We start from the raw sequence: 12,500 nt of genomic DNA on the forward strand, positions 1-12,500 counted from the left end.
GCTGTAAAAGAAGTGTTTTCCTAATATGTAATTAATATATCCTATAAATTTGATTTGGGCCCCTTTTAAGGATGGACCCCTAGAGCTGGGCCTGCATGCAGATCAACAGAACCATAAAGGAAAAATTCTCTATATTTAATGAGCTATTAGACAAAGCAAATATCCACAAGGTGAAGATAAAAGTCATGGAAAAATCTTGGCCATTTCAATCACCTAGCAAGAAAAAATATCAACACCTTGTGTTCCAAGATGAAACTGTAAGACCTTATTGTATGTCTGTTGGGTTATTCCCTCCCACTTGGAGGAAGGCCCAATTAATATATTAATTATGGGCTTAATAATAATAGGCTAATAATTATAATATTATTTATTAGTTAAAAGAAAAAAAAAAAGTGGAAAATTATAAATACCAAGAATAAGGCAGCAGCATATTTGTATTGCAATTAAAACACATATACACGCACAAATCAGAAACTGCGGCAGAGAAAGAAAAAGGTGCGATGCGAGTTTTTCGGCGATCCGATCGAAGGCCATTCGTACTCCGTTTTTCGTCAAATTTTGACATGGTGTTCCTGTCTACCCAACCTACATATTCAACGGTTGGATTGTCGTTTTGTGCATTGTAAGTGGGTAATTTGTATTTTGCCCTAATTTTACCCTAATTGTTATTTTACCACTTTTAAGTGATGTTTTAGGGTTGTTTGGTGTTTGTATTACCTCTAGTATTGTCTAGAGAGGATTTTGGTTGTACCCGTTAATTTTATTGGTGATTAGTGGAAGAGTGTGGTACCACTCACGGTCCCGTGGTTTTTTCCCGCATTGGGTTTTCCACGTAAATATCGTGTGTGTGCTTTATTTTCCGCATTTTTACTTTATTGTGCTTGATTGTGGGATTATTATTGTTTGTTTGATTGGATTGGTTATTTTTGCTCATCTAACAACACAAAGGGAGAAAGTGTGTGTATTATATCGCCACTTTTCTCAACAATGTCCTATTACATTTTGAGAAACATATAAGCTTCAGGAAAGATCTAAATAGTGATCATTTTCACTTAAAATAGGGTCATATGATGAAACATATAAGCTTAATGTATTGATTTTTTCATGAAACTTGATTTACGCAAACAATTCCCGTCAAGCTCAATAGTGTATCTTATGCACGCGGCCCCACAACTAGTACTATGAAACTTGAAGAAGTTAAAGGTTGAAGAAACAAAAGAGAGAAATCATACCTTAAAGAACTTAAAGGTTGAAGAACTAATACAAGATTTTCGTGGGTTTATAAAGCAACAGCTAGCACTCGTGCGTGGGTTTATGAAGAAACGAAAATTGCTGAATGTCGTGGGTTTGAAGAAAATTGAAACTTGAAGAAGAAGATGAAGGATTAATTTCGTGGGTATATGAAGAAATTTTGTGGGTTTGAAGAAAATTGAAGCTTGAAGAAGAAGATGAAACAGTACGTAGAGTAGTATTCGTGGATTTATGAAAAGTACACAGTAGCTTATGAAGTGGAATGTTAAAAGGCGGGTTTTTAGAAAAGCCTTTTATGCTGCAGGCTTTGCTGAACCGGAGCATATATTAGGTAATTTGTTGCAGTTCTTTTGGAACTGCAGTATAAAGTCATTATTTTTAATTTTGCAATTTTTTAAAAACACTTATTTGCTGCGGTTCTTAAAAAACCGCAACATTTGCTCTCTATTTTTTTTGCCTAATTCTTTTATGCTATTTAATGCTGTGTTTACTAAAACCCGCAGCAAATGTCACACAGCAGATACGATTTTTTCCACTAGTGGATGTTGATTTTAAGTCTTGTACTTTCAATCGTACCTTTTTGGTTTGTTTTTTGAAGTTATGTTTTATTCTGGATTGCTTCTCTCATTCAGTTATTTTTGGCTCCATGTTGTTTTTATTTTTAGATTACTTAGAGGTCGGTACAGGTCAGGTAAAGAAGGGAACCAAGGTCGTAAGAGAGCTTGTGGGAAGATCTATTTGGTTTGAGTTTTGGTTGATTAATTGTAATAGTCTAGTTAGACATTTATGGAATTGTGTAATAGGTTTGGTTATGTTGATCGTGGACAATTTTAGTTTCTTATTTTGCTATTTTGACTCTTGGTATAATTGTTGACTTGGGATTTTTCTTAATCGCTTTTATAGGATATTGTGTGAGATTGAATTCCTTTTGGGTATATAAACTCATAACGACTTTTCCTACTTATTTAATAAGTAAGTTGGGTTGTTACATTAGTTAACTGGAAAAGTAAAAAACAAAAAGTTGTTGCATCATCAAGTGCTCAAGAAAAACTTAGAAGAATTGCTAATTGAGTCACATAAATATTATGCTGAAAATTAATGAAAGAATTTGGTTTCTCGCAGACCAAGGTCAATCAATTCTACTTTCATAATGAAACAACTATTAGCATCTTATGAATCTTGTTTAACATAATCGAATAAAACACGCTAAAGTGGATCGTCATTTTATATAAAAAAACCTAAAAGAGAATATTATTAGTTTTTCGTTCGTTGGAACAAAAGATCAGATTGCTATTATCCTCACAAAGGTTGCAAGCTCTAAAAACTTTGATAAAGCAATGCGCAAGAATAATGTTTAAGACTGTACCACCCATCTTGAAGGAAATATAAAAAAAATAAGGATTATATTATAAATTTATTTCAAGTTTTTATTTTCAAAGGGTTCTTATAATTGAATTGGTCATGACACCACTTTAATAAAAAATTTGGTAGATGTAGGCTAAGGTTAATCTAGGTTAAAATGCTATATATAAATAAGTCGTGTACACCTCATTTAAGGAATATCATTTAAGAGTGAATTAGAATCTCAAATTGAGTATTAAAAAATTAACAAAAGAATAATAAAATCCCCTCATTTAAGTGATTGAGAATGTAGATTTCATTTGGAAATCTAGAATCAACTAAAATTTAGTATTTGACATATAAAAATAAACCACCATTGTTTTAAAGTAGTAAAGTTGGAGATATAATAATGACTTTTCAAACCTTGTTATTCTCATATTCTTTATTTAAAGTTTTATAATTAAAATATACAATTTGAACTGAAGTGCTTGTTTCCAATCACAACCTTAGGTGATTAATATAGGTTTTATTTCCATGTAGAATTTTATATATTGGTGAGTCTAGAATCAGATAAAATGGGATTCAATTATAAATTCAAAATAATATTAAAATGTCGAACGTATTTTGAATAATTTGTATTCTTAAGAAATAGAAATTGGAAAGGAATTTTTGTTCAACCAAAGGTGTTACTACATCTCAATTGGTTTCCTAACCTAGTTTCTAAAAAACAAAATTAAAATCAAGGGTTAGGGTTTGCACTTCGCATCATTCTAAAGCCGGCGAAACCTCACATTTCCCCTCCAAACCCCTCTTTCAAAAGCGCATAAGCACCATTGTTGTCACATTCCTTTCTCTCTCTTTTACCATTTGTTAACACCATAATTTGCTACCCAAAATCTTACCTGTTCAACTTTCTCATTTTTCTTCAATAATCGAGATAAAATGACGACGAAATCGAAAACGGCGCTCAAAAAGGAGCAATCATATCATCGTATGAAGAATAAACACACTGAGAATGTTAGTGAAGCTACGCGGATTAATATTTCTAAAGCTATTAGAGATTTTCGTGCTTCTAATGATCAAGGTTTTAATTCTTTTCGTAATATTGAAAGTTAGGGTTACTTCTATTAATTTTTTAAACGTCATTCATTGTTTTGATGTTAATGGTTGTTTTTGCTACCTAACTTATTTAGCAGATTCTTTTATTTTCATAATATTGGCAATTAGAGTGACTTTAATTATTTCGTGAATGTCGTTTTTGTTTGATTAATGTTATGGTTTTATTTGGGCTGTCCAATTTATATTGGTTGATTACTTTATGCTGTGCTATTATTTTCATTACTTTTGCATTTTTTGTAAAGATTTTGAATTTAGCGAGGTAAATGGTAGACATTAGAGGGCAAATCAAAAAACATATATTGACTTGGAATTCAATAACAAGGTAGAAATAGTGAAAACCTTAAAGCCGTTGATGGTTTATTACTCATGTTTTTCTATATTGATTTGTTAGAGGTTGTTTAGTTGACTTAATAAATAAATTCTTAGTAATTGCAATCAACATAGGGAGTGGGTTCTGTTAGTAACTTCACGTAGAGGGTCGAAAGCTGCACTTTCTTGGAATTAAATTCGTATGATTTTCAATTGTTTTGCTAAACTAACAAAATACTCAATACCAACTTCCTAGGAATTGAAAATTGCAATGGAATTAATGTGCAAACATTGATCAATATTTGACATGAAGATGGAATTAATGTGCAAACATCGATCAATATTTGACATCAAATTGAAAGTGTGCTTCTTTTTTGGGCCTAATTTAGAAGTTAATGTATCTTCGGTTATTCCATTGATCCTAAACAATATGCTTTTCTTGGTACAATAGGGTGGTTGACTTATGTCAGGGAAACGTACTGGAATTTGTTTGTTCAGTGAATGCAACAATATAGAAGTTAAATTTATGAGTTGAATAAACTTGTAAGTTTTGTAAAAAGTTAATGAGTACCATTATTGTGTAAAATCATTATTGGGTACTCCATCATATTACCACAAATGACTTTGCATAAGGGCCGTTTCTGTGCCGTTATAGATCATCTAGGCTTTAACTAATGAACTTGTGTGTGTGCATCTTTTGTCACATCGTATGATTTTCATGCTATGCCGTGGACTACTCCTATTCATCAATTGTGGGTGCTTTTTATTAGTCAATGTTTAGTATAGATCATTTAGGCTTTACCAATGAATTTATGCGTACGCATCTTTTTTCTTATTGTATGATTTTGATGTTCAATAGAGTTGATTCCAGAATTTGTGTACTTGTTTGGCTAATAAGACTATGAATTGTCCAATTGGGTGCTTAAAGTTTGACTGATGTTATATTTGTTTTTTAAAATTATCTTGATGTGAAGAAATTTGTTGATGTTTCAGTCCATCTGCTTTGAGTGAAGGAAACTTGTTGTAGATTAGTCCGTCATGTATTATGATAGAATCTCCTTACACATGCCTGATCCTTAAGTCTGAGGCATTTTATACATCTGTGATGGTTCTTTTTGTGATGCAGTTTATACTTTTGAAGCTAACTTGACCAATTGTCAACGTGCGGCTGTTCATCATAAGTGTCGTAAAATGGGTCTGATTTCCAAAAGTGCTGGGTGAGTATTTGCATCTTTTTTTTGAAATATGAACTCTTGTTTGGGGATGGTCTAAATGTGTGTTTGTTCGATATGATATTGTTTGCTGCTTTTTTGTGTCTCGTTTTGCTTCACATCTCGCCAAATTTTCTTGAACTTCCTAAAGGAAAGGAGACAATCGGCGTGTTTCTGTGTACAAATCCAAGAAAAAATCAGATTGCTTGCACAATAAGAAAAAAACAGATTGCTTGCACAATAAGAAAAAATCAGATTGCTTGCTCAATAGGGAGAATCAGAATCCTGTAATAACATTTTCCGAAGCATCTAAAAGGGTCCTTATGGACTTATTTATTCGTCACCCACCCAGTGAGGATGAAGTAGGGAACCAAAAGTTTAATGAACCTACTTCCAAGACTCCAGACTCGCATGCACGGCATCGAAATGACTCTATATTTCGTATACCTTTAATGAAGGAAGCAGAAATAGCGAAGAACATGGAGCTGCTTGCAAGCAAAATAAAGAGTAATTCAAAACTGAAAGAGGTTCTACTATCTTGAAACTGGATTTTGTACTTATCTTTTAGTGAAAGAATTTATTTTGTACTGACTGGATCACTATATTTATGCGCATTATAAAGCATTTTTTTATTCTGATGACTTTTTATTTTTTATTTTATTTTATTTTTTTTCAGATTTCTGTGAAAAGGACTAAGCTTCCTATAGCAATGTTTAAGGATACTATTACGTCAACAATTGCAACTCATCAGGTTTATTGCTATATCAATCATTATCCCTTTTTTCTTCCTTTAATATAATTTATTTGACCAAAAAAGTTGTTTGTGGAAAGATGTATTGTTAGAGTAAGTCTGAAAACTTCCTTCTAGATTCCTTGATTTTCACTAGATATCGTCATCGTATTATATCATGGTAAAAGCGGGCTATGTTACTTGGACTCGTGTACGGGTTTGAATCCTAGTATCCGATATGTCGTTTTTAGAAGTTTAGGATACGGGTACACCGTCCTAATATTAGATACGGGTATGGGGATACGGGAAAATAAAAAATATTCTCAAATAAAAAAATACTAAAAATATAAAAATAAAATAAAACTTAATTTTTTGTTATTATATTAATAGTCAATAATAAAAATTAAATGTGAAAGAATAATTGACCATCATTATTGGAATTAAATAGTACTTTAAAAGAATTAAAACTCTTCTTTTTCTTTCAAAAAAACCCTAGTCTTCATTGTTACTTTTGGAGCTAGTGTCAACCTTATGGTTGATGTAAACCCCCAATTTCTTTATTTTTGCTTTTTTCATTTTTAGTTACTAATAAAATAATTCTCTCTATAATATAGAGTTATTCTATCAATTTATTGGATTCGATCTAATCGTATATTTGGGTTTTAAAGTCTCATGGTGAGAGTCTGGAGTCTTACTATCAATTCGATGTTAAAAAGGCATATGACATCATCATGAGTGTCAGTTTTGCTAATACAGTCGGTGATATGAAACATATTATCATTTCAAAGCCACGCTAAATCTAAAGACCCCCTCGGAGGAGGCTGTATCAAGCAGCGCTGAGATAGAGAGAATGCTTTAGTGTTATGATCGTGACTTTTTCTGTATAGAAATTTGTTTGATTAAAATTGTTATGTATTTGATCGATTTTTATTCTATTGTAGATGTTAGATAGACATTTTTATCAATGATTTATTAAGTTTCTTTCAAAAAAAAAGTGGGGGGAGAGAGAAAATGAAAAACAAAGAGAGAATGGGTCCATCAAGAAGTTGTCAAGTATTTGAAAAAAAAAACCGAAAAAAGAAAAAAACAGTACTTTAAAGAATAAAGTGAGAGAGAGAAAGTTTGAGGGTGAATAATTTCTCTAACAGAGGAAAGAAAACTCTTTGAGAAAACGAGGAAAATCAACAATGGAGAAATGAAGGTTGATGACGATGTCCTTCAAAAGATAATTATGATATGATTTCTATCATTGGCGACCATAAGCCCTAAATTGTCAACCTCAAAAAAGATAATTTTTGGGTTCAATTTTCAGATTTAGGGTTTTGAAAAAACCTTAAAAGTGATAGCATAATTGTAATTTCTTCACTCTATTTTTAATGGTCGTACCCATATTTGGTCCGGCGTACCGGATGCGTGCACTGGTATCCGTATCGGACACCGGTGAGGAGACGAAAGTGTCGAGTCCGAGTAACATAGATTGCTGACTAGCGCTAGATGAATTTTTTTATGATTCCTATGGTTGGGAGCTACTAATTTGGTTATTATATAATTCTTTCGGTCCTAATTAAATTCAACATGGAGAATAACAAAAATACCAAACATTTTTGATAAACATTATCAAACGTACCCTTGTAAACTAAAATTCAAAAATTTATGTGGTCACAAATAATGAGGGTGATATAGTCATATACTAATTTAAAGTTACCATTTTAAGAATGTATTAAAAGTAATTGAAAACATCTATTTATAGTAATTTTTACATTTAATTAAGACTAAATAAGTGCATTTTGAAAATAAGAACAAGAACCAACTATATTTCTCTTATATAATCGATTGCCAATTATGTATATCTATCGAGTTCTTTAATAGTGAACTCGAGCTAGATGAATTATTCTATTAGAAGGGAATGCAATACATTTAATTTGATTTGATTTTCCAATATTATTGAGAATTGGTTTCTAGTAAATGTAAGTGCTAGATTTTCTTAATTTTGTCATGTAGATATATCTCTTTTAAGTATAAAGACTTCTGGTTAATGTTATTCTTAAGTGTAGCTAGAAGGCTTTACAGTTTTGTTTTGACATTTTTCTAATAGGTTTCTAGCAAATTTGGGGTGTCAATCTTTTGGAATAGAATTTGATCAATTTTAATGGTTGTATCATATTAAAGTTGGACTTTATACTTTATGATAACTTAGGATGAATGGTGAAATTCGTTATTTGGATAAACTCATCAAGAAAAAGGTTTTGGTCTTGCTTGGAGATTACAAACCATTCCTTTTAATGTTCTTGGTGTTGGTACGAATGCTTAGGAGTTAGTTTCTAGCTTTACTTGGTTCAAGATGTAGTGGGCGTGTATCTCTTCCCATGCTCAATACTGTAATAATTATTAGGTAAATGAACTTATCGTAGGGCCAAAATAAGAGATTCAATGATTTTTTGGGTGCCACTATTATTTTGGAAGGTTTTTTAAAAATGTATTTTGAGTTACTTGGAGGTTTAAATATTGATTTGTCTAGAGTTGTTTCACATAATTCGATATATTCTTTATCTCTTGGATGGACTTCTTAGGTGGTTTGTTGTGTATGAACTATGAACTACATGGTTCGGAGGCGAGTTTCGTTTTATGTGATAATTTTGAGGGGGATGGGGGCATGCTTCCTTTTTGTTATTTTTGAGGGAGTTTCGAGGAAAAGTCAAGTTGGTAAAGTGGAAAAGGCAATTTTCTTTGGCTTCGTATATGTTCATTCATATTTAAAATCTTCCTTAGTATCGTTTGTGATTTCTGTCCCTCTTTAGTCATTTGGTTGTTTTAGTTAAAAGGTAAATAAGAAATCTAGGGAGGAGATTAGGCATCAGCTAGCACGTTAGCAATTTAGAGTCCCTTTGTAATCTTCTAAGAGAAGTTAGATGTGCATTCTTGGATTTTGCTACTTTAAATTCCTTTGTTGGTAAATTAATTTTTCCATTGTGCAACAAACTAATTCTCTGAGAAAAGTGATAATAAGCTGGTATGCGTGGTTTAATGGATCTGTGGCCATTGTAGGGTATGAGACTTGTCCAACGTCGGTTCTATACGCATTTAGGGGATTATAATCAAATGGACTATCAACTTTTAGACTTGTCTTTTGGGATGAACCTTCTCGTTTGATCTATAACAATAGTATCACCATGATCGACAAGGGTATGGGGCCTTTTAAGGGGTAAAAATGTAATGGATGTGAGGCCTTGACAAGGTATGAGACTCCAAAATCAATTGTATGGGCAAGTTATGAAGGTTTTATAGATAAATGGGCTCTCTCACCTAATATAGTCTAGACTAGTCTTTTTAAATGGCTCCCCTATTTGGTCATGACACATGACAGTTTCAATGCAAATATGGAAATAATATCTAGAAATTTATATATTATTTTCATCTTTAGGAATTTTCTTGCTTTATCTTGTGATTCCTTCGTCTAGTTTGAGAATTGGTTCTTTTTATGTGTGGTAGATTAATAGACGTACATGTGGAGTTGGGGTAGCGATTAAGTAGGTTGACATAATGTATTGTCTGTCGGGTGCGAGGAGGGTCGTGGTCATGCGTGTCGCGCAACGTCTTGCAGGTAAAATATTTCTAAATCGGGCTTTTTTACTTTAGTAGCAATTTTACATCATAGATATCCAAAAATTTAGATTAACAGAAAAAACTTCAAAATATAAGCTCTATAACCAATCATGACATAATTATTAGAGTTTAACTTAAAATTACCATCTAAACCAAATTATAATCATCAAATCACAATTTAACAAGCATTATAAGGAGAAAATATAACTCAATAACCCATTATAACAAGTGTTGGAATAAGCATGATTTTGATACAAAACTCAATTACCCAAATGTTATATACAAGTTTGAGATTTTGATTCCTAAATAGAATCCCATAAAAGCAATTAGACAAATAAGGAGAAGGATACCCAAATTTTATCCCCAAATAAACAACTAATTGATTTTATAACTAACAATAATAATCAAAGGGGATTGAAAAAGCTTGTAAATCTAGAAAGCTTTGATTATTGAAATACAATGTGGCTTAGGTGTTTGCGGATTTTCTAGTGTTTTTGATGGTGACGAATGAGAATTTTGAAGAGGGAAAGGAGAAAAAACGTTTGAGCAAATTTGAAAATTTGAATTTGTTTGACCTATTGATTCTTTCACAAACCCATTATTGACCTTTTTAATAAAAGCTCATTTATGATCCGCTTCATTAATGACCCGCCCCACTAAGCGCTTCATTAATGACCCGCCCCACTAAGCACCCTATTATTATAACTTAGCCCTTGACCCAATAGATCGCCCCTCTCATTTAACCACCCCTAGTCGTAGCTGTGAAAACCTTAGTTTTAAAAAGCGCGCCGTGCTTTGCGCCTTGAGCTTAGGCTTTGCTGAAAATGCCCAGCTAGGTGAGGCAAAACCCACTACAAGAGGTATGCGCCTCGAATGCTTCGATGCACATGCGCTACAATCTTTGTGCGCATGGTGCACCTCCTTGTTGGGTTTGGTAAATAATTGATGCGTATTTGTTTGAAAAGGAAGTAGAACTCGAAACTCAAATTCACTTGAATATGAAGTTCGAAAAACTGTTGCTTCTTTAAGAAAAACAAAGAGCATTCGAAGAAGAAAATACTTTTGGAGTTCTTTGTATTCTCATTATAATAGTTTTGTGCTAAAGTGGTGTTTACTGCAAGAATAATAAATGTTTTCAAGCTTTTTGTTACTAAAATGTGAACATCACGTTGTTTGAAGTATTATATATGTTTTAAAACTGATTTTCAAGATTTAGCGAAAAAGTGAGCCTCCTACACAGAAGGCTCACGCCTTCGCCCCGAGCTTTGCGCCTAAGCTCTAAGGACCTTTAGCGCCTCGGTGGACCTCGTGCTTTTTAAAACTAAGGTGAAAATTTACTAGGGTACCATATATATTATCTGGATGATTTTTAAACCAAGGATTGTTTTTGGGCGATAGTTGAGGTTCCTTCACTTGTGTGTTCTTTGACCTCCTGCTAATGGTTCCTAATGTGTGCAGTCTTCCCTGAGTTCCACGTTTACTTGGGAGGGCAATTTGTTTTAATGGGAGGTAAATGTGGGGAACTGGGTTTGAGAAACTTAAAGCTTCCTGTAGCATGTATGTTTAGTAGCTCTTCAAGTTACAAGCTCTTGTTTCCTTTAGTGTATGTTGTGTTTTGTTAGTGATGTTATGTGTTCTAGGAAACTAAACAGGCACATCTAATCTTTGAAAGGTAGGAGGAACCCATATGTAGTGTTAGATCATTTGTAGGTTAGATAATTTTCGGAAGCTTAGAGGGTTGAGATTTTTTGTGGCATTGTGATTGTTTCACTCTTTTGTGGTGATTTGCTTGAATAGGAAGTTGATCTTTTAGTGTGGAACAGAGATTTAGTGCCGAGGTTAAATTCTAAAAAAGACATAAAGTAATAAGTTTGGTTATTTTGATAAATGTACGTTAATGTTGGTCCAATTAAAGGGGGTTTTGGGATTTGAATATTCAGTACTTCTGAATATTGGTTCTAACCTTTAAATGTCAAGGTTTACTTGATTAGAAGGTTTTCTTAATAGCCAGATCAATTACTATTTTATTTTTAACACTTTCTCCTAGAATCCACATCTTTATTATGATTGTTAATGACAGTTATAGTATTTATGCTTGGTGTTTGGTGGTTTGTCATTGGCTTTGTATAAATTAAATTTGTTTTTGGCTTGGTTGTTTTGCTATCCCTTTTTAATAATAGTGTTTTTCCCTCTCTTTCTCATTTGGATTGTGCTGCTTCCAGCCATCAAATAATTGTATGGCTTACAAATGTTAGTTTTCATAAATCAGGTGGTGCTCATATCTGGAGAGACAGGTTGTGGCAAAACTACACAGGTATTTTAAGTATATTCACCATAAATTTTCTCTATTTTTTCACTTAACATCTCATTTCACTAGCGGTAACATATTTTAATATTACTTCAGCCGCAGAAGCTAATTATATTACTTTATTAAATATCTGAGTGGAATATTTACTAAAATGTTCTCCATTCTTTGAGTTGTCCAAGCTTGTTACCTTTGCTTTCTTCGTTTTTCTTCTTAAAATAATGTTTTGACAAGCTGATGGACATGTCTCCAGGCAGGGTTTAGGGATCATGAAATATTGTTTGTGTTGTGTTATGGATCGAATGAGCCATACTTTATTAAAGTTAGGTTTAGACTGAATCTAAGAGTGATTACAAATCACAATACAATGAGATAGTAGCTAAGCAATTCGAGAAGCTTGAGGTCTCACTAAATGAGTAATGAAAATCATTCAAAATCTATTACAAAATGAATTAATGAATTTCTCTTTCCTTAAATGAGGAAACTTCCATGGAGAAGTATTCCTTGATTATTTGAATTTGACTATATGAGCATGAAACTATGATGACTTGAGTCAAGGGGTCAAAGGGCATTATCGACATTTCACGTTTAATTAGTATTTATGTTTTGTGATTAGATTAGTAGTTATATT

At 32.6% G+C, this 12,500-nt stretch overlaps 1 protein-coding gene across 1 annotated transcript in view; it reads left to right on the forward strand.

Moving 5' to 3' along the window:
* Nucleotides 1-3,289: 3,289 nt before the first annotated feature.
* The window catches only part of LOC130824548 (DExH-box ATP-dependent RNA helicase DExH6-like), a 21,242-nt gene continuing 12,031 nt past the window's right edge, over nt 3,290-12,500 (forward strand). Inside the window, exons 1-5 of the mRNA XM_057689605.1 lie at nt 3,290-3,676; nt 5,147-5,237; nt 5,383-5,758; nt 5,908-5,982; nt 11,834-11,878. Coding sequence (XP_057545588.1) covers nt 3,535-3,676; nt 5,147-5,237; nt 5,383-5,758; nt 5,908-5,982; nt 11,834-11,878 — 729 coding nt within the window. The 5' untranslated portion in view covers nt 3,290-3,534. The remainder of the gene's footprint in view (nt 3,677-5,146; nt 5,238-5,382; nt 5,759-5,907; nt 5,983-11,833; nt 11,879-12,500) is intronic.

This window comes from Amaranthus tricolor, chromosome 9, assembly GCF_026212465.1.
Source record: "Amaranthus tricolor cultivar Red isolate AtriRed21 chromosome 9, ASM2621246v1, whole genome shotgun sequence".
Taxonomy (NCBI): domain Eukaryota; kingdom Viridiplantae; phylum Streptophyta; class Magnoliopsida; order Caryophyllales; family Amaranthaceae; genus Amaranthus; species Amaranthus tricolor.